The following is a 22,839-nucleotide window of genomic DNA, read 5'->3' as shown; positions in this document are numbered from 1 at the left end:
AACAAAGTGGCAGAAAGACTAAGCCATCCAAGTTTTTAACAATTTGCTTAATAATGTTAGATTCAGGTTTAATACACAAGATCCTAACCTGAGCAAAACATCTGAGGAACAAAATTCTATTTGCTACAGAAATGACCCCACACAAAATTACAGCTGGTTGGAAGCAAATGTAATCAAGACCGTAATGTTCTGGCTAATCCACTGTAATAAGAGGACTTGGGAGGAATGTCTGACGTTTACAGTTTGTCATCCTGACAACTACAAACCAGACACATCTATCCCATTGACATCGAGTCAATTTTGCCTCATAGTGACCCCACGGGACAGTGTAAGACTGCCCTGTAGGGTTTCCAAGCCTGGAATCTTTAGGGAAGCAGACTGCCACATCTTTCTCCCTCAGAGCGGCTGGTGGGCTCAAACCCCTGACCTTTCGCGGTTAGCAGCTGAGTGCTTAACCACTGCGCCATTCCTACCCTAAAAAGGCTTGAAGCATCCCATTTAATGGTAAAATTAAATCCTATCATGTCACAGAATTCTAACTTAACTGCTGAATGCAAGTATGATTTCTAGACCTAGGCCAACAATGCTAAAAATTACAAATAACTCTCTTCGAAAGATTTCTGTTAATCGAGAGATTATTTAGGTTCATTTCTCTATACTAATGTAATCTTATAAATACTGTATGCACTGTAATATTAAGTCTTTAAGAAAACAGTTTAGCTTGTAATCAGGATAAACATATTAAACAGAGATAATCTCAAACGACAGGTAAAGATACAAAAATGGAAATAAAGTACAGCCTTCAAAACTATACTGTACGTAACAGGTATCGACCAATGCTGAATAAATGTTCAAAAATACCCTATAAGGACAAATATTTCCAATCCATCACAGTTTGCCAGGTTGCTATATTTAGGATTTAATTTTTATCAGGTGATGGCATAAACAATTTCTAAGACTTCTCTCCCAAATAATCATATTTACTGTGAGTTTTAAAAATACACCCTTTTCAAACTTTAGTATAAACAGAAAGGACACACTGGCGTGATACACAAACTTTAAACCTGCGGTTCAACTTTAAAATATCAACTAAAACTACAAAATTCAAGTTTAATTTATTGCAGCAATGCCCTCTTACCATAAATATTTCTTTGGAACACTGCGTGAGGATTGTACTAAACGTGGAAGACAGACCTAACTCAACCAGACTCTCCAGGTGGGTCATCTTCTCAGTCTCTGTCTCTTCTCTTGTCTGCTCCAATGTGCTACTTTCTATAAGTCCAAAGCATCTAAGTAACCAAACAGAGCACAATGTTCAGCAACTGAAAAAAGGTTTAACATTTGTGATTAGTCTCTCCTGTCATGGATGGATATTCAGGGAGGGCTGCTTAATCTGTACCTGGCCCACAAACCAACTGTCCTTCCATAACTTTACAAGCACTGCCCTCGGGTAATAAATAAAAGTGAACCCTCAGGGCACCTTTAGGGACCAAGCACTTTTTCTGCCTCTGGGGTTTATCGGGAAGCTGCTGTACGACTGACAGTGTGTGCTGCCACCTGGCAGGGGCCTTTATGACTATATGACACTGAAGAAATGGACGTGTGCTGCAAATTACTCTTTTTACAGGGTACTGTATGAGGTGTCTGAATTTTTGATAGGAAGAGCAGAAATTGTGAAAAATTTTATTTGTTATGTATACGACAAACAGACCCTGGTGAGGACTCTGGGGTATAATTAGTGGTACTTCACATGCACCACTAAACCCTTAGGGGAGGCTTGTGGGAGGGGGCAAGAAAAAAAAATCCATACTGCCTACCAAACACTCAAGACACACTCAGTGATTCCACATGCTTCCATTAATGGAAACACACGGTACCAACACAAACAATTCAAAGCAGAAAATAACTGGTTCACAAAAGGGCTGAAATGCATAGCGATTAAGGTTGCTGGGACAGGCCAGTCATGTTTCCGAGTGTCAGGTGAAGGGCAGGTTTGGGCTACTTGCTCACCTGTCCATAAACTGTAAGACAAAATCTTCAAACTCAGCTGTGGCTGAACAAAGCTCTCGTTCCACCTGTAACATCCCAGTGTGGAGAAAGGTTACAAATGACCTTTGATCTTGTTCTCTGAACTCACAAAAATCAATGTTATAGTCTACAAAATAAATCTAAGATTAAATTGCTATACTGGGTACTGTGAGAAACACCACCATAATTACATACTCAGTCTAGGACAACTGACTACACTACTTCCCAGGAACCCAAGTGAGAATTAATTAACGTATTTTACAAGGGTCAAAAGCAGAAGTTTAGCAGCCATTTTTACTAGCAATTCCAGTTTTCGACCTGCTGGTATGTGTGTAAAGGGTGATCTCTCACTACCTGAACATCCACATGACCCAGGATATAACAAGCTTGCTGTAAAGAAAACAGTTCTAAAGGACCAGACAGTAATGAATCAAATTTCTCTCCATCAGATGCCAATCCCTGGACAGATTTATTCCTAACACAAGAACATGGAAAAGAAAAACACCACCCCTCTGCTTGACCACTAAAGTGACAGAAAACTGAAATACACCTCTGGGCGTCAGTTATTTACAAAAACGGACTATTTCTGACACCACCTCGCACGATAGGTGCTCTGCGGACTGTTTTACCAACGTGGGCCTGGCACTGCGTTTACACCATTCTGGTCACAAAACAGTGATTTTACTTAGTTAGCACCTATCCAAAATTGTGTTTAAGCTATTAAATGTTACTATAATACAAATAGGACTTAGAACTCGGTTAGCCCTTTTATAAGCAGAAAGCATCCTTACTTCTGTGAGGTCATCTCTTTCTTGTAGTACAGAAGAACAATCTACTAAAGGCACCAGAGTGGAAAATGTTGCTATAAACTGGAATGTGATCTGTGGGAAGACGCACAGAATGGTCCACGTTTACTACACAGTTCACAGTTCTAGTTCAAAAACACAAGAATACCAAGGAAGCACTCAATACATTATTTTGAGGGAAATCCTGTAACAACCATTCTGGAAAACTTTCACCTAGAATTGGACATCTTAAGGTTTCTCACAATCAACTAGCTGCTGCTTTAGCAGTGAAGATATGCTAAATTTCTTCTCATACAATTAGCTTAAAAAAAAATTTTTTTTAAGCCTTTCTTATTGAGAGTTCTAAGCACAACATTCTCCAATCTTCTGTTGCTGAGAAGTTATTCTGCTTCACATCTGAAAATGTAACATAAATTAAGGCTAAATAAAAACGCAAACGCAGAAATTAGAGAAGAGGGAAGGGGAAGACAGGTACCCAAGCAAGCTCTGGCTTTCAGCTCTAGCTTTTCCTCACACTCCCTGCACACCAGCGCAGCGAGGGGAGGGCCAAGTGATCACACACAATGAGGTTTAACACCTCTCCTTAAACAAGAAATAGTAAATATGAAATGAGCTTTTCATACAGGACAGTATTGTCATTACATGCCTATAGGTTACGGCAAAGTTCTTACTAAGGAAGCTGTGCTATAGATCAGCGGTTCACAGATCTAAACTTAGGCAACTACAGATACTGTTCTGTGACCATTAACAGATTTTATGTTGAACCATGTTCTCAAGAGCATTTCAAAATTAGAAAGGTGTCCGTGCACAATTACAACTGAAATACAAGAGAATCACAAATGTGCTCACCATGCATTTACTGAAGTCATTTGGATCCACCCCAGGGAGCGCTCTCATCAACAGAGGTAGCATGTGTGTGGGACCTTCAGGAAACCACCTGCCCCCTGACACCAAACTGCGGGCTACCCCGATCACACAACTTAGAGTGGCGGTGAGCTGGTGAGGTTCTGTTAACGTCTCGAGTGCAGGATATGTTCTGCAAGTGGAAAAAAGGATTTTTAAGAACTGACCTTCACCACAGATAGGCATACACAATACGTTAAATATACTACATTTCTCAGCTGCATTTGGGCACACAGGTTTGTAGTTAACAGAGTGCTGGGAGTGTAAGTTTGCTGTTAAAGTTAAGACAACTAATACATAAAGGGAAAGAAAGCAGAGACCACTGCTCTTTCTAACCTCCTGCCACCTCCTCCACACACGTCCCACCACGTCTGCATGACTTCAGCCATCTTACTCCACATTACACTCATCTTAAGTCCAGATACGCTGAATATTCCAGGCTGCATTTCATCTAACGGTCCCCATTAGAATTTGGAAATAATAACTTACAACTTCTCCACTTTTCCCTTTTATAGGAGAAACAACCCTATTAAAATGCTGAAATTTTGCAATTTAAAAATACAAGTCTTTTTCAAAGTATAAAATAAACAGAATCAACTATCTGAAACATGAGAATATTCCTACACTGGAGTGAACTGGGAAGAATACAACACAAATGTGATCTCTGATCACTAATTATTTAAGAGCCCAAAACATACATTCTCCTGATTTTACTTCCGAGAATCTAGCCTATGGGGGCGGGGGGGGGGTGTAAAGTGGAAAAAGCTCCAGGCGTGTATAAGTATTATAATGATGACGGAAGAAACGCAGAAATGACCTATATGCTTAACAACATTAAAAAATGGTTTAGTAAACTGAGGTAAATAAAGAACATTAAATGCTATGCGGTCATCTTAGATGCTGCTTATACAGAGAAGGTAAATAAACAAAAGGGAAGTTTCATCAGATGGTACGTAGGAAGAAAAGAGGGTTCATACCAGGGATAAACAGAACAAACAACAAAAAAATCTATGCTTATTTTAAAAGACAGAAAACTCGTCAAATTCTTTAGCAGAGGCCGTCTTTAAGAAATGCGCAAAACAAAGTACTTTTTTCTATACTTTCACTTTTTAAAAAGACTTAATGCTTCTATTAAAAAAAAAAAAACTTTGAAAAACTTGTCATGCCAAATCTAAACACCACAAAGTTACAACTGAAGGAATCTCAACAAATGTCACTGAGTTGTCAATTTTGTCAATAAAATATTTATCCGGACCAAGCATACATTATTCAATACGCTGACATTAAATTTTTCCAAAAAATGGGGACTAAAGAAAAATGTGACGGACATTTGTATCTATAAGCTTTGTTCCTTCTACTAAAAACTTCTCTCACTACTCACAATTCATCAGTTGAAAAACATGGAAATAAAGCAGAACAAAGGCAAAGTGATACACACCACAACAGACCAAACTTCAAAGTTTGCCAACAGCTGAAGTGCCTCCTCAGAGAGTAAGAGGAGAGCCAGGGAGCTTCGTAGCACCTGCCATCAACTGTACCCACTGTTACCCAATGGAGGCCAAGGAGCCCAGAATACGGGGGACAGAGGCAGAGGGGAAGCTGGCTGCCTTCCCCACTCCATCTCCTGATGAAGCTCAATGTGCTGGAAGAGGGTCAGTGCCAAAGATGTCCACAACGTTCCCCAATCATCTGTCAGCGAGAGGCTGGGATGTGAGGTACAACCAACTACGTATGGCAATGAGGACAGGGTGACACAGCACACAGGTAATCGAGAAACGAACCTGATTTTGATCAAGATCTTTAACAGGGTACTCTTCCCAAAGTAAATACGAGCAGTATGAACTTACTCCTGTCTCAACACCCAGTCAGAAAACAGGCCGTGTTCTGAATTCTGCCACTAAGGACTCTGGGCAAATCTGAGTTTTAAGGAACTCAAATTACTAGATTCTTCCAGGCTCTAAAAACTACTGTTCTACCTTTCCCTTTTGACAAATACAATTAGAGAGAAACCAAAAGGCCCAAGTTCAGACAGCAGAGGAAGCTAAAGGTCCATAAGGTATAACAGAAAACCTTACAGAGAAGGAAATAGGGGACACTTCATTAGATAGTACATGGGAAAAAAGGGGATTTACACCAAGGATAAACAAACAACAAATCTGCTCTTGAACATTAAAAAGAACTGAGTAGCTCTCTCTCGAGAAGCACCCTAGGCCTATATGTGACAGTGACTAGGCAAATACAGAGCTTTGCATTACTGTTTCAACATACAGAACAAAACGAACAAAACGTACACTGTGAAAACAACAAACCTAAGATTATATGTTAGAATAAAGATCATTTTTCTATTGTATCACTGATTCTATAAAATTATTAAAATAAAAAACTTTTTTATTCACTTCCATGTAATCAATATTTCATGATACTTGTATTTTGATAAAAATGAAACAAAACCCTAACAGCCAAATCTTAATTTATGAGCAAAAAACGTGGTAACTAAAATGCACAAATAATCCAAAATACTTATTTTATTATCCACTTCATTTCAGTTTCTTCTCTCCCTCATAAAACTTTACCAAGTTACCAGTCATGAAGTAAAAACACCTCAATTCTGCAGGAACAGGAATAAGCACTGAAGTAGCAGGCGGCAGCACCAGATGAGGGAAAAAAAAAAAAAGAGAGACCCAAACAGAAGAGAACACTAGAGAGAAGAGAGAACCAGGACAGCCCAGATGTGGCTGAGGCTTCAACAGAACACGTAAAGCTCCACTTACCTTTCAAGTACAGGGGGTATTACTAACTCGGGTCTCATGAGAGCAAGATTCTGGAGAGCCTGGGCTGCTTCCAGACTACCGGTTTTGCTGAACATAGCCAAGAGGACGGGCTGAATAATGCACTGTACAAAGTCCGTAACATCTTCATCAGTGAGCTTATGGCTGTCAGGCACAGGGGTTAACCAAGAAGGCTTCTTGTATCTCTCACGATGCAATCTTCTAACGACGCTATTTGGCAACCTCTGAAGTAGTTTCATTAACTTGTTCTGGGAACACAGAAGCAAGAAGTTCAGGTAGGCTCAACTTTCCCACACAGATATTCACGGTTCCTCTCTAGCCTCCCAAGTAAAGATTTTAAAAATAACAGTTATCATTTCATAATAAAGGCCTGCATAGCATAACTTGGTATAACAAAACGCTGATTCCTCATAATAAATGAGTTTCAAATTTCAGTTTTAAAAGAGGTTCTAGCACCACATAAATCTTCCATTATATGAAAAGCCATTTAATCTAGCAATTAAAAAACAACAACAACAACATGCTTTTGTGGCATTTGCTACCACACCAGTGTTTCTGTACAGAAGTTCTAAGAACACAGTAACTTAATCTGAACTTTATCACTTACATATACTTAAAGCTTTCATGAAGGACAGAAAAATTATAATTTGGTACGGGCTTTTTTGGGTTAAGGGCCTTCATCTTTACTCAATTATGAATCTTTACATCAGTAAAATACTTACCAGCCAGCGCCCATTATTTGAAGGATGGTAAAAAGATGTGATGCTGTTAAACAAACCAGCCAGGTGTTTTTGCACTAGCTTACTTGGTCCACCCTGTCGAGATAAAAATAAAATAAAATAATATAGCCATGTTATTCTGTAAAAATGAAGGGCCAACAGACTCAAGCCTACATGTAAATCTCTAACTTGATTCATATTCATCCTGCTGACAAAAATCAACAAAACAGAGTTTATTCAAATCAATTCAAAACATTCTACTAAAAATAAGGACATGTACTTAAGCCAAATTAGGAAATTGAAAAGACTATATTTAAACCTGGAAAAGCAGTATATTTTACTGTTTTGCAGTCAAATAACTTGAATACTAAACTTGCCACTAGATTATGGTCTTAAAATAATCAAGAGTGGTATAACATTAGGCGTACAAAGCATTTCTTAAATGACTCAACTGAAGGAAATGGAGGGCAGATTCACATTAAATGCATTCAAATATTTTATGATTACCTCTAAATGATTAAAGTACAACAAACACAACCTGGGAGAAAAACAACAGGGAAAAGCTAGCTTTCAGCTCATCAAGTTGAACAGCCCTGGGGTAAAGGACTACAGCTAGGCCTTGAACACCTTGTATCGTATTGGTCTCATGATAATCTCATCTCAAGAAACAGCAGAGGCCAAAGACAGACTATCAAGTTACATTAGAAACATGTCCTCCTGCTCAAGTGAGATCCATGTTCACGGTTCCCCACCTAGCACCTCCACCGAGAACAGGCCAACCGCTCAACAAGGCTGTAAGGACTGCACAACAACACAGCAAAATTTTGAAACGGCAAAGAGAGGGGTAGCCAGAATCTCTTTTGTTTTCTTTTCTTACGATGACATTGAAGAGCTAAGCTTCTAGCAACCATTCTGCCTCTCCCAGAAACAAGACAACATGAAACACAATAATGCGGGAAGAGACAGCTGCAGAATCACCGTATCAACAACTCAAACAATTACAGCGTGAAGTTGTTCCCGTGTTCTTATTTGAAAGACGACGCTGAAACCTAAGCTTGCTTTCCTCCAACGACAGCAACAACGTCACCTTCACACTTCACGCGCTAACATGACTCTGTTCACGAGCTCTGTGCTGAGCGCCATGCTTCACGTGGACACCAACACTGAACGAGTAACTGGATTACGGAGCACGTACGGAACCCCGAGTTCTACTCTCACCTTTACCATTATCCACGGGACCTTGGGAAAGGCCTTTTATTTCTGAATCTGCTTCCTGGTCCGTGAAAATTGTTAAGACATTCTGAATCCCTCAAAACTCTTATAATTTTGACTCTGTTTTTTAGGTCATTGGAGTAAGGAAATTTATAATTAACACATTCTGGGTCTGATAAACATGAACGTACTACATCAGAAAATATCCCAGGGACAAACAAAGTCACTCATATGGACTTAGGTGATTACGCAGAATTCTTTTATGATTAACACAAAATTTAGATGAACTGCATAAAACAAACAATGCGTTACAAACCATCATGGCAGTAATCCATATTACAGCGTGTCCTATATCATAAGCATTTGTTAAAAATCTTGGGACCAATACTTGACTGCTTCCCACTGGGAGGTTCAAGCTTCTCAGAATTCGTGTAAATATCTTTAAACAGGAAAAAAAAAAAAAAAGAATAAATAGTTAAAGGTACCACATAACTTCTTCCTTAAATAATTTATTATTAGTAATAGTATTACACATATTTTCATTTTCATGAAATAATTAATAAAAATACTGTTAAATAACCTACTTTCTAAAATTACACATCCCACCCACCCACCCACTGCCATCAAGCCAATCTTGACCCATAGCGACCCCACAGGGTTTCCAAGCTGTAAATCTCCACGGAAGCAGATCACCACATCTTCCTCCCAAGGAGCTGCTGCTGGTGGTTTTGAACTGCCGACATTTTGGTTAGCAGTTGATCACTGTAACCACTGCGCCACCAGGGCTCCTTAAAATTACACATATATATCTATATACAAATTCTACAGCACTCAGGTCCCGTGCATGTGGACGTGTGGATATGAGGTGTCTGCATCCACGTATCCAAATCAGACAAAATGAGATTTTAACAGATATATGATGCCAAACGTAGATCCTGTCGTAAACAGGAAGATCTTTCTGCCTCCCTGAGTGCACATAAAATTCTTTTTCCTCAGCGCTGACCCCATGCCAAGACACACAACAGCACCACCCTGAGTGTAAATATTTTCTAAACGATTCATTTTCCTCTCAGAGTTTTAATACTGACTTGACTTTTTTCACTAAGAATCTATATTTTAATCTTTCCTTTAATAAATGTATTTCAAGACAATTAAATGTATATTTAAAGTCTGTCACTGCCAACAGATAGGGGCCTGGGGTGGGGGGAAGCTATTTCTCCTCCCCACTTAGTTTCTAGCAGCAGAGGAAGGCAGTACCAGCAAAGATGAACAAACAACCTGCCTTCTGGCTCCCCAGCCCTGCTCTACTGTCAGTGGGCAGCAGAACCAGCCAGCTGCCCCATCCCTGCTCTACTGTCAGTGGGCAGCAGAACCAGCCGGCTGCCCCATCCCTGCTCTACTGTCAGTGGGCAGCAGAACCAGCCGGCTGCCCCATCCCTGCTCTACTGTCAGTGGGCAGCAGAACCAGCCGGCTGCCCCATCCCTGCTCTACTGTCAGTGGGCAGCAGAACCAGCCGGCTGCCCCATCCCTGCTCTACTGTCAGTGGGCAGCAGAACCAGCTGGCTGCCGCATCCCCGTCCCACTGAAGCTCTGGGGGTGACTCTGCTGCAGGTGAAACAAAACCAAAGAGGTGACGCTAAGGGACACTGCACCTCGATATGCTCTAGCTTTATCCACTCTAAGCAAATACATGTGGGCTACAACGTGGGGGGTGCCCTAGAACAGCAATCAAACACAATACACGAAATTACTGGAAAGTATGACTGTACGGAACACTGGATAATATACTTCATACTTTCCAAATTACCCACTCTGAGGCTTTTAGTTCATGTCCGGTATACGTAAGAGAAAAACCACACATTTATGATGCCTTGCTTGGCATGGGAAACCCTGGTGGCATCGTGGTTAAGAGCTACAGCTGCTAACCAAAAGGTCGACAGTTCAAATCCGCCAAGGGCTCCTTGGAAGCCCTATGGGACAGTTCTACTCTGTCCTACAGAGCTGCTACGAGTCGGAATCGATTCAGCAGCACTGGGTTTGGTTCTTGGGGTGCGTGCCATGTCCAACTGCTTTTTGAAAATAAATGACCCATCCCTGTAAATTACTTTTTTTACATATAGGTTTTTACTAATGGCCAAAAAATATTTTAGGTGATGTCTGAAACCAGCATATAAAATACACGTCTCCTTAATAGCATAAAGTTGGTGTCCGTGCTGTTGTATGTTCTATGTTCAAATGTTCTCATTACCTTTGGTACATATGGATCCCAGTCTATGTACCCTATATTATCTGTAGCCAATCGAGCAAAGAGATTTACTAGTTGCTGAAAGTAAAGAAAAAGAGGAAAAGTTAAGTAAATGCATTTGTTGTTTGCCACTTTGCTATGACTTGGTTCTTTTTCCTTTTGGTGAAAATATACACAACAAAAAAGATATGCACACAACAACTGAAACACATAGAGATCATGCCCCTCCCTGCTCACACTCTTCACGTCGGGTACGATTCGGTTTCTAAGTGTCTCAGCCCCGGCCCTTATCCATTCGTTCTTTCCCAGTCACCTGCACAGCTTATTTTGACATGTGGTTTATGACCTCGTTTTTAAACCCCCCCAAACTTAAATTTTGATCTATGTGGTCTATTTAAAAGCAATGGCAATTCAAATGTTTCTAAAAAGGAAGTGACAAAAAATCTGCAATACAAACAGAAAAAAAAATTGTAGTCCAAAAGGACACAGAAAACACCTACCATGTGTCCGGCACCTTGTTGGTGTGTGCACAAGGAGGAAGACAGGGCTTACATTTCAAAGGGTGCAGAAAACACCCGTCATGGGTCCAGACCCTGTTGGTGTGTGCACAAGGAGGAAGACAGGGCTTACATTTCAAAGGGTGCAGAAAACACCCACCATGGGTCCAGACCCTGTTGGTGTGTGCACAAGGAGGAAGACAGGGCTTACATTTCAAAGGGTGCAGAAAACACCCGCCATGGGTCCAGACCCTATTGGTGTGTGCACGAGGAGGAAGACAGGGCTCACGTTTCATGCATTTTGCAATACATGGGTACACTCCTGGGTCTGGATAAAACCAAAATAAATGAAATGCCTACTTCCCTTAGGACAGAGTAAATAAAATGAAGAAGAATGGGTTACAACGATGCTAACAGCTAATCTTAGGGATCGGAGTTACTCATCAAAATAATCTATTTCCAAACCAAAAAGTATGAGAGTGATACTTACCCCCTCCCACTGTGGGAGATTTTGCACTGAAACCCAAAGGCCAATTAATTCATCGAACCAAAGTCTGAAGAAGAAAAATGTTGTTATGAATAGCAAGTGATTTATAAAAAGTGGTTCAAAGCCAGGTATCCTTTGTATTTTTTTTTTAATCTATTATTCTTACTGATAACTACATAATCTATAAAAAATAGTACCGAAGTTAAAAACGTAATGGAACAAAGGAGTACTTCTTGTCTGAACAGTCCCCTTTCAATTTATTTATGCTAAAAGAGTAATCTCATTTATTAAATGTCTACTTCATGGTTAACTATTGTCCATGCCTATGTAATACCTGTCTCTCTGTTTACCCTTCCTTTCCTCTCCTCCGCCTTCTTCCTTTACTGTAACTGCCTGTTCTGTAGCTCTCCTTTACCTTTTTCCTTTAATAAGCCCATTACGCTCATTAACTAACACTATTATAGCAAATGTTCCACGAAAGAAATTACCAGCCACCAAGTGCCAGGGACAATTAAATGAAGGAGAAGGAAATGATTCCAAATTGAAGAAAATGTAGGGGCAAAAATGTGGGAATACCATTTTTTTTTTTACAAATGTCAAAGAAACTAAAGTATTTAAAAACTTTAAGTTAAATTAACATAACCCAGTGACATATGGCTATATAAAAAAATCTGTTTAAAAAAGATTTAGCCATCTCACTAGAGAAAACCTGGGGAGAAGGAAAAAAAAAAACAAAAAAACTAAGCATGAACCCTCAACACAGTGATAATTCACTGTTATTCTTCCAGTTGTTTTTTTTTTTCTTTTTTCGTAAAGGTACATCCGAAATATTTTGCTAGGAAGTACGCCATTCTACATATTTTGTATTCTAGGACTTACTAAATGCTGACCGTCATCTAGAAAAATAAACAGTTCCTAAAAACAGTGCCAAGACTAGACCGAGTAACAAATAGAGTGTAAAAATGCCCATGGAAAACTACATATGATGAGAGCTAAACCCAAGTTTTAGAAAAACACCCTTCATTCTCTTAAACGTTATGCAGTCTAACATTTCTATCACTGCCTACTTACTGATACTACTTTTTGTTTTCATTATCCTTTCTCTCTCTGTTCTTATCTGGTTTGACAAGCATTCTCTCTAACTTACAATCTTATGTTTTAACCTTCATACACATGAAGATAACACAATCACTGAATCTGTAAAAACTTTAAATTTATTACTGCTTTACTAGTTTGTATATCTGTATTTCCTGCTGTATTCTAGAATTCCTTAAGAGATATATACATACTTACTTAAAACCTTTATGGTGAAGTTCTGGAGGAAGGGAGGTAGGAAGAAATATTTCAAAGTAGGTGATGGCCTTCTGCATTGTCACATCAAAAGGGCACATTAAAGGCCGCCATTCCTCCAGCATCTCAGCTGTGGCATCTGCTGGAAAATACCTAGTGAAGAAGACTTTCACTGTATCTGATCACTGGCTACAAACTTTATAACAGAAATCAATGACTGACGAAAAAGGGGGGGATGGATTTCACAATACAGCACACACTACAAATACAAATGCTGAGTAGTCTATAAAAAACCCGTTTTTATAACACTAAAATAAACGCCCCTGTTACACTAACAAGGTGAATTCTCTTTTTATCTCTGGAACGTAAAATTCCTATCAAGTTGATAAAACTTAGATAAAAACAGTCATTCAAATCACTAAGTTAAACATTTTTTTCTTTTTTTTGTGCCACATAATAGCAATAGAAAAAAAAATCTCGTCATGTAGAATCCAGCCTATTGAGAATTGGATATTCAGGGAAGTGAGAAAAGAGAGCATCCGCCCAAGAACATCCAGGTCCAGGAACCTTCAGGCCCCTTTGGACACCGTTTAGCCTCACTGGACCACTGACCTCCTGTGGATGAGAGCGAGCTGGACTAAATAATCTAGGCCTATGGGCTCTAATATCTTCAATGCATGAACAGGCAAGGACATTCCTGGGAAAGATTCACAAAATTTAAATTTGAGCTGTGCACACACACATAAACTAAGGTGGGTGGACACGAAGGACCCATGTATCATTAAGTGTACTTAACAGGGCTTAAAAATAAGGAACAGCATATGAGAAATTCTGATTTGGGATACGACCAAACAAGTTAGGAAATCCTTTCAAATCTACTTTTAGGTTTGGCCTACACATATTATTATTCCTATGTGTATCTTTCTATGTCTCTGTTAATCAAAAATCATACTTCATCTCTTTTTTATATAAAAGATAAATTTCTAGTAACGCTTCTGTTGAGCTCTCCAAGTTATTTATGTGCCAGGTCACTGTACCACAGATTAGAATTAAAAAAAAAAAAGAGGAAGAATGAAAGAATATGTTCCGCTATCAAGGATCTCAACATAAATGTCCCTTCCTAACTTTTCTGAATTGATAAAAATCATTGTTAGCCTAAAAATTCAAACTAAAAACTTGGAGTTCTACGAATGACCTAAGAACCTTGGTGGTAACACAAGCCCCAGAGGCTAACTAACTGCTTAGCACAAGACGGCACGGTTCGTTGGTGGCATATAAATCAGGCTAGACCTTATGCTTCTTAAAAGGGAAAAATCTTATATCCTGAAAATACATTTGGCCAAGACTGAGTAGTACAGTAAATCAATATTAAATATCTGGCTTATTGAGTAACTTTGACTTATATTACAAACATGATAAAATATAAGGCTTTCTGTTCAAAAGAATTCACTGTATCCACAGCAGTAAAATGGTCTCAGAACAGCCTGACCCAAAACAAGAAAATAGTTCACGTACACAGAATTGGACTTTAGCTAATTAAAACAAAATTCTGGCCCTGTTCACCTTTAAACATCAAATACGGGACACTTAAAGTCAAACATACTACTGAAACAGAACTTAGAAAAAAACATATGGCCCATCGTCTTGTTATGACGCGTATTTTAATGCAATACCTACAACGCTCATTTTGGAAACTGTTTTTGATCTGAGTAACAAATGCCAATACTTTAGGACATCCTTTCAAATAAAAATGATTTAAGTAAAGTATGGTATTTTTACTTTATAATAAGTGGCTGACACAACACCACTTAAAAATTCTAAATTTATAAATGAGATCTGAAAAAATTCATCTCATGAAGTTTGCGATTATTTGTGTTCAGTGACTACCATTACAATGTCAGGAACACAAATAGTTCACTTTGTACCTTTAACTTCCTCTTCCAAGCATACCAGAGATGGAAAACAGCCCACCACAGAAACAACAAGGGTCTTTACAAATCAAGAAGCTACTTACGGTCGGCAGCTTTTCACGAGTGTTTTGAGGACATTTTCTACAGAACTGGGGGGAAAAGCCATTTGATAAATTAGATCAGGATATTTTAAGAACACATATAATTCAATTAATCAATACCTCTAAGATATGCTCATGTATTATGTGCTTGTACATTATCTGTGAACACACAACTAAGCCTTCTCTTCCATACAGATGGAACTGCAAGGATTAACTACCTGAACTCTTTAATCTACTCTTTCCCTCACCCTGGGATTTGTCTGCTATAAGCTGAAGGAGGAAATGTTAGGCGTGGAAAGGGGCAGACCATTTTCAATCTTTACAAAGTAGGCAGCCATAACCACATTTATCAACACTTCAACAAGTATGCTCAGTGGCTGAAAACTTACATGACTAATTGTTATCACAGTGGTTTTACATCAAAAGACAAAGAGCAGGCATACCATGATCTAGTGTGCTTTTTTACTCAGCAACTGCCAGAAATCGGCTTTCTGTAACTAATCGTTGAGACTTCTATGACCCCCCAAGGAACGTTATTGACAGCAACCGTTTTTATCAAAAACAGCAACAGCCATCAATTTCAGTCACTACTTTAAAAAGTTGAGTAATACTAAAAACTAAGTTGTTTTCCTACTTGTAGGTGCCTCAAGTGAATATGTGAGCCGACATAACCTTTTACATATGGATTTATAATTGAATACGAGGAAATGTCAATTGACTGACACTTCTGCTTTAATGAAAAGGTCTGTGTATACACAAAGGACCAGAACAGAATATTTAAAATATTAATTAAGGCCACAGTCAACAGGGCAAATGCAAACAAACAAAAGAGCATTAGGCAATTCTGAACTGGAATCTTAAAACAATCTTGGCACTACTTACAATGTGATGTATACGTGTAAAAATAAAACAAGCCCCCAAATCTCAAAAGAAAAAAATTAATGGGTGGAAGGGGTAAATTTCAGGTAGTGCTTCCACCTGACACTTTCTCATTAAGCTTCTTGAAATTCTTAAGTCCAGAAGTCTATCCAACTTCTTTTCTGAAAGCTTAAGAACTAATCTGTGAAGAAATTTCAAGGAATAACAGAGAGCAAACCCAGCACACGGAACCGATATATTATACACTCTGGACAGAACACTGACATCGCTTGTCAACCCACCGGGAGGAAAGTTAACTGAAGAGAAAACTGGGCTACAACTCGGCAGACAGATCTGAGTTCTACTGTAAAGGAATCACGGAGCATTTTCTCCGATGATCAGAAAGAACTGTTACACTTTCTCTCTCAAAAGTGTTAAGTCAGAAGTTTAGACAACATCTGATTTTACCCCGTAAAAAAGGGTAAACTTCTCTCCAGCTACATGGACAGCTCCCTGAAAACCACGACTTTCATTTTTACTTCTGGGCATTTCTGAAGTACTTATAACAAGGCTATACATCCATACACTCAAACCCAAAACCAAACCTGTTGCCGTGGAGTCGATTGCGACTCATAGTGACCCTATTTGACAGAGTAGAACTGCCCCATAGAGTTTCCAAGGAATGCCTGTTGGATTTGAACTGCCAACCTTTTGGTTAGCAGCCGCAGCACTTAACCACTACACCACCCAGGTTTCCCTGTTTACATCAGTTTATCTATTTATTTACAATATCCAATAAACACTTTCTATCAGGGGAACAAAGAACACAGATGTCTGGATCTTCTTTTAGTTTGAAGAACCCCATTTAGAAATCGATCACGGAATCAACAGGCAAGTTTTACAGACAGCCATCCAGTTCCAAGCCAAACGACAGACTGACTTAAACGCACACTTTAAAAAGGTAATTCTAAAATGGCAAGCTATCTATCCAAGGAAATATGCAGAAGATGCGTAATTTTGCTGGCTCCTAAAATTTTGTGTTCATGTTAAATTTACAATTATTGTACTGGTTCTCTAGCACAAAAAGAGTGCTACACAGAAAACCTGCTGTTTCCACCGAGAACTTTCCTGTTCTACCGTCCAATTCTCAAATAATGTAAAAAATGATTCTAGAAAGTAAATCATAAACACTGCACAGCTACGTGGTTTCTCTGGTAATTCCAGTTCCCTTCACTCTTCAGAAGAATAGGGGGCCAATTATAATAACTGATAGCTGTCACTTCGCTCATTACAGGACTAGGGTATGTGGGCATGTGAGTTAGTTCACCTAAATAAAGTCAATTATAATCCCAACCTTACACATAAGGCCTGTACCATTGGATTTACGCTCTTTAGCCAAAAAAGGGTACAATCTCTCTAACCTGTGGTATCTGTATATTGACCTTTTGTGATTCTTGTAATCTCTCAAGATGAAGGGAACAATGTTTCTGTTTAAAAATAAAATAAAAGGTTAAGGCTAGATGTTACTAAACTATATTCCACTAATTTTTAGAGGGAGTGAAATAATCACTACATACCCTTCCAGCTGATGGAAATCTGTTAACACTAACTTGATAACAATGCAAAACACTGTTTTTGTTTTTGTCAAAAAGGGTCTAGGGAGTGACTACTTTTTGTGGGTGAGTTTTCTCATATCCTATTTTTTATTTCCTTTTAGAAAAGACACGTTCAGTTGAAAAGAAAGCCGCAGGATAGCATATACGGGTTTGTAGTATTGGCTCAGAAGCAGGCAGCTCTGGATTTGAGTACCAGCTCTGTTGCTAGTAGCACAATACTGCAGCCTCAGTTTTTCCCTCTAGGTAACAGTAACGATACCCACCTCACATAAGGCTGTTATAAAAATTAAACCAGATAATATACGGAAAGCAGAGTTATCTGGCCCAGAATCAAGTGCAATAAATGCTAACTGTAATTATCAGACCAAAACAAACTAAACTGTATTTTTGACTATATTAAAAACTGAAAATCTGTGCTTATTTTACTTTTATACTTATTAGTGCCTCTGAACAGCCATTAATTTATGATTTAGGAAATTACGCCAAAATAGGAAACTCCTCCCCCAACCACCATCTTATTTATTATGGCAGAGAGTGTCAAAAAGCTGAGTTTTTGTCCCAGTTTCGACCAAGGACTATGTGAATTTTCCTCTCTGGGCCAAAATTACCTTATGACGACTTTGATAAAATAACTGTCAAGTATGCAGAGCAGAGAGGCCTGAGGAAAGCCAGTAGCCTGGGGCTCGATTACGGAGATCTGACTGAACTCATACAGCCCTGGATGTCTGTGTCTCCTGCCTTCTTGAACTTACCTAACTATCAGGACAAAATCCACTTCTAAAGCAGAGAAAGGTACAGCAGAGGACAGAGCCAGGACTGGGGTAAAGTGGATCACCCACAGCCAGCAGTGCTTTCAGCCTCACTTGACAACGCCTGAACTAAAATTTAACTTCAGAATATATATTTGCTTTTTCATAGATAAACTGGGAACTGTGCCTTTGGCATATTCTGTGCACATTTGCCTTAATCTCTTTACGACTTAATAGTAACTGGTCACACAGTATCTTTCTTCGGAAGCGTGTGCCAAACACTTCATTTTGGGGAAAAATTCAGTTTGACCTGCTCTCTTTAACTCTAAACAAACCCCACCAAAAGTCAGTCAAACATTATCCAGCTTACATCTCACCTTTCAAACCCTAATTCTGCTCCGTGAAATTGGCCAGCAGTGATTCTTCAGTCACTTCACACAAAATTAGCGCCGAGATAATTTTGTAAGAAAGGTACAAATAAATCTTCAACATCTTCATCACCGATGCAGCATTAACATTGGTTTTTCATTAAAATTACTTACAAAGAAAAAAAGTATACCTCTAGGGCAGGTAGCAGGGACTGTTAAAAAAGTACGTTTTTATGTGCATTCGTGTAAAACAAGGACACACAACTGCTGTAGGTGATGAAGGCCAGATGAAGGTGAAGGATTTTTTTAATTGTTTTTAGAAATCAGTTTTCTAAAGGAAGATTACTGTAGCACAGCGGCAACTTTTGGAAGAAACATTATCAAACTAATTAATAAAAATCAATGACTTATTCTCTAATTTCTAAGTAAAACCAGTATTTTTTAAAAAGCAAATAGAATGTTCCCCAAACATCGAATTAAAAATTCTTGTATTGCTTATTAACAAAATAACTGTAAAAACTACTTTAAGTTTTTAAGCTTCAACAGGTCCCCAGAGAAATTACTTCCATTATTCCATTAACATATTAAATTACACAGCTAGAGAGCATTCACGAGCTGCTGGCAGTAACTTCAGCTCAAAAATGTGGCCATGGGCCAGGAAATCCCAAACAGGGGTTAAAAACATGTCATTTCCATGTGGTGTGGTGTTGTTGGGTGCCAGAGTTAACATCAACCCATACCAACCGTATGTGACTGAGCAGAAAGGCCTCATGGGGTCTCCTAGGTTGTAATCTTTAGGAAGCAGACCACCAGGTCTCTAGCAGCCACCAGTACTCCTGTCCATGTTGGAGGCGGGGGGGACAACTGAGGTTTTAATCGCATCTTAAGGATAAGAGCACCAATTCAAATGGTCCTGATCGATGGAGAAACAAATGCCCTCAGGAGCAAGTACCAGAAAAGGGAAATACTGCATTTCTCCAGGGGCAGAACAATACAAAAAATGAGAGAATATAATACTATATGACACTCTTAGGACAATACACAGAAAAGAAAGATACAAAAAAAAAAAAAAAAAAGTTTTAAAAGACATAAAGGAGATACCTAATGCCCAAACTATTCACGATTCAAATAAATCTTTAACTATAAGGTATACCAAAACCCAAAACACCAAATCCACTGCGATCAAGTTGATTCCAAATCATAGCAGCCCTAGAGGACGAAGTGGAGCTGCCCCAAAGGGTTTCCAAGGAACGGCTGGTGGGTTTGAACTGCCAACCTTTTGCTTAGCAGCTGAGCTCTTAACCACTGCACCACCAGGCCCCAAGGTATACCAAACAACTCACAAAAACCAAATTGCTGGTAATGAAACTAAATAAACAAGTATATACACACAGCGATTCACACATGAGCTGGCCGTGCCCATTTGTACAAGGTGATCAGCCTGCTGCCTGTGTGGAACTGTGTCCTATTCACAGTAAGTACACAAGTCATCATTTCATGAAATAAAACCGTGCTTGTAATGCTCACAGGCTTCTCTCATGAAAAAACAGTAAGCAATTCTTATGTTGCTAGTTCACAACTGCTTACTCAGCTCCTTTCCAATTTTGATTTCCCTACTGAATAAAAACCTACGAATTCTTTTTCCAAAATAAAGTAGAAACAGAGGAGGGTGAAAAGGCTCTTTTGCCCAGGAGGCAAAAAGAAAGACAGAATGACAAAAGGAGGGAGGAAGGGATGGGGAAGTGAGAGAGGGGTGGAGAGGAGGAGAGGGAAAGAGAGAAAAATGTTTGATAATCCTTTCTCCAAACAAGAGAACCAGCTTGTCAAATCATGACTGAAATACAGGGCACTCCAGCAGGTTTCAGGAAGGGCAAACACACAAGGCACAGGAGTTTACCACTTGAAAGACAGGGAACAAATGAAACAACCTTTCACTTTTGATGATAAAAACAGTAGCTCTAAAAATAGCCTGAGCACTTTAGAGACATGCAGTCAGCTGACAGAGCTGTTTCAAAATGCGTCAGAATACATCTAAGATAAAAATACTCAAAACAGTGTATCAATTCTAAATGCATGCCCTATTAAATGGCTCTTTATAAATTAACGGTTTTAAAGAAAATGGAAAATTTTGTAATTTTACCTATTGACTGCAAAATAATTTTTATTTACTTTATTGTACTTCAAGGAAAAGTTTACAGCTCAAGTTAATTTCTCACACAAAAATTTACACACACGTTGTTATGTGACCCTAGTTGCTCTCTCTATAATGTGACAGCACACTCCCCCTTTCTACCCCGGACTTCCTGTGTCCATTCAACCAGCTCCTGTCCCTTTCTGCCTTCTCATCTCGCCTCCAGACAGAAGCTCCCCATTTAGTCTCATGTACCTACTTGAACTTTAAGAAGCAAACTGTTCTCGAGTATCATTTTATGTCTTACTGTCCAGTCTAATCTTTGTCCAGTGGTGTAGTGGTTAAGTGCTACGGCTGCTACCCAAGAGGTCAGCAGTTCGAATCCGCCAGGCGCTCCTTGGCAACTCTATGGGGCAGTTCTACTCTGTCCTGTAGGGTCATTATGAGTTGGAATCGACTCGAGGGCAGTGGGCTTTAATCTTTGTCTGAAGAGTTGGCTTCAGGAATGGGTTTGGTTCTGGGTAAACAGTCTGGGGGGCATGTCTTCCGGGGTTCCTCTAGTCTCAGTCAGACCATTAGGTCTGGTCCTTTTACATGAATTTGAGTTCTGCACCCCACTTTTCTCCTGCTCCTTCAGGGACCCTCTGTTGTGTTCCCTGTTGGGGCGGTCATTGTGGATAGCCGAGCACCATCTAGTTCTTCAGGTCTCAGGCTGATGGAGTCTCTGGTTTATGTGGCCCTTTCTGTCTCTTGGGCTAATATTTTCCTTGCGTCTTTGGTATTCTTCCTTCTCCTTTGCTCCAAGTGGGTTGGAACCAATTGATGCATTTTAGATGGCCGCTTGCTAGCTTTTAAGACCCCAGATGCCGCTCCCCGAAGTGGGACGCACAACATTTTAATAAACTTTGTTATGCCAATTGACTTAGCAGCCCCCTGAAACTAGGGTCCCCAGAGCCCCGCCCCTGCTACTCTGAACCTCCAAGTGTCTGACTGTATTCAGGAAACTTCTTAGCTTTCACTTTAGTCCAGTTGTGCTGCCTTCTCTTGTGTTGTGTGTTGTCCTTCCTTTTGCCTAAGATAATTCTTGTCTATTATCTAGTTAGTGAATACCCTTTCCCCTCCCTTCCCACCCTTGACTGAAAAGATTTTAAACACTTGCTATATTAGTGTGCTAAATAAAATTTTAAGTTGAAAAGTAAATTAAAAAAAAATTTTTTTAATTATTTCCTCTTAGAAATTCATCGGAGAGAGAATAGCTTTGATGAACAAAGAAATAAAGGTTTGGCTTCCAAACTGACTTCTTTTACATTTCTGTGTAAAAACCAAGACTACTAAATTCCTCTACTGCTTAAAATCAAGACAAGTGATTCTGTAGCATGATGAACAGAGTCCCAGAACCAAAGAACCTGAAAATCTTTTGAAGTTGTATATTTGTAACTATACACAATGTGACCTCCTGAATGGGAACAGAGTAACAGGCATTCCTTTCAAAATGAGAGGTAAACACATGGTAACAGTAAAAGGGTTACAAACAGAGATAATGAATAGGGATCAGTTGTACTAAAAAAACGTTTCAAGTGGAATTAAAAAAGATTTTTTTTTTTTACAAAAACACTAAGTCTCTGATTTTGTTCTACAGCGCTGCTTCTCACCTAGCAAGAGCCTCCTTCAAAAGCAGTTCCAGAGTCCCAGAGTTATTTCAGAATCATTCAAAAGGGAACATGTTATCGTGAAAGGCCTGGTGGTACGCCTCCAGAAAGACGAGAGCCAAGAAAACTCTACGGAGCACTTCTACGCTAACTCATGGGGTCGCCACAGGCCGGACTCAAATCTGGGAAGCAGGGCTGGGTTTTTTAGATGCTGAAGATACACAGCCTGGTATATGGAGCATTCCAAGCCACCAGACCTCCTTCCCAGAGCCATCAATTTTAGTGAGATACACAGGGAAGAAAAGAAATTTCTACTTACAAGAATACTGGCTTAATAAACCCAATACAGATATGAATGTTTAAGACAAAATGTGAAATGTCCAAGAAACTTCTCATAACACACTGCGTCAGGGAACGCCTCAGAACCCTGGGGAAAGGGAAGGAGGTACTAACGGAAAGGTTGAGAAGCAGTGGTGCAGG

The 22,839-nt window shown here is 39.4% G+C and overlaps 1 protein-coding gene across 2 annotated transcripts in view; it reads right to left on the bottom strand.

Moving 5' to 3' along the window:
- The window catches only part of PSME4 (proteasome activator subunit 4), a 95,930-nt gene that overhangs the window by 53,965 nt on the left and 19,126 nt on the right, over nucleotides 1-22,839 (bottom strand). For both annotated transcript variants that reach the window (XM_049870141.1, XM_049870142.1), the window contains exons 4-14: nucleotides 14,992-15,036; nucleotides 12,981-13,130; nucleotides 11,691-11,754; nucleotides 10,707-10,781; nucleotides 8,774-8,896; nucleotides 7,249-7,341; nucleotides 6,509-6,774; nucleotides 3,684-3,870; nucleotides 2,820-2,909; nucleotides 2,011-2,075; nucleotides 1,139-1,289 (exon numbers count right to left, since the gene is read on the bottom strand). In XM_049870141.1, coding sequence (XP_049726098.1) covers nucleotides 1,139-1,289; nucleotides 2,011-2,075; nucleotides 2,820-2,909; nucleotides 3,684-3,870; nucleotides 6,509-6,774; nucleotides 7,249-7,341; nucleotides 8,774-8,896; nucleotides 10,707-10,781; nucleotides 11,691-11,754; nucleotides 12,981-13,130; nucleotides 14,992-15,036 — 1,309 coding nt within the window. The remainder of the gene's footprint in view (nucleotides 1-1,138; nucleotides 1,290-2,010; nucleotides 2,076-2,819; nucleotides 2,910-3,683; nucleotides 3,871-6,508; nucleotides 6,775-7,248; nucleotides 7,342-8,773; nucleotides 8,897-10,706; nucleotides 10,782-11,690; nucleotides 11,755-12,980; nucleotides 13,131-14,991; nucleotides 15,037-22,839) is intronic.

This window comes from Elephas maximus, chromosome 26 (assembly GCF_024166365.1).
Source record: "Elephas maximus indicus isolate mEleMax1 chromosome 26, mEleMax1 primary haplotype, whole genome shotgun sequence".
Taxonomy (NCBI): domain Eukaryota; kingdom Metazoa; phylum Chordata; class Mammalia; order Proboscidea; family Elephantidae; genus Elephas; species Elephas maximus.
This window is presented reverse-complemented; position numbering and strand designations above follow the sequence as displayed.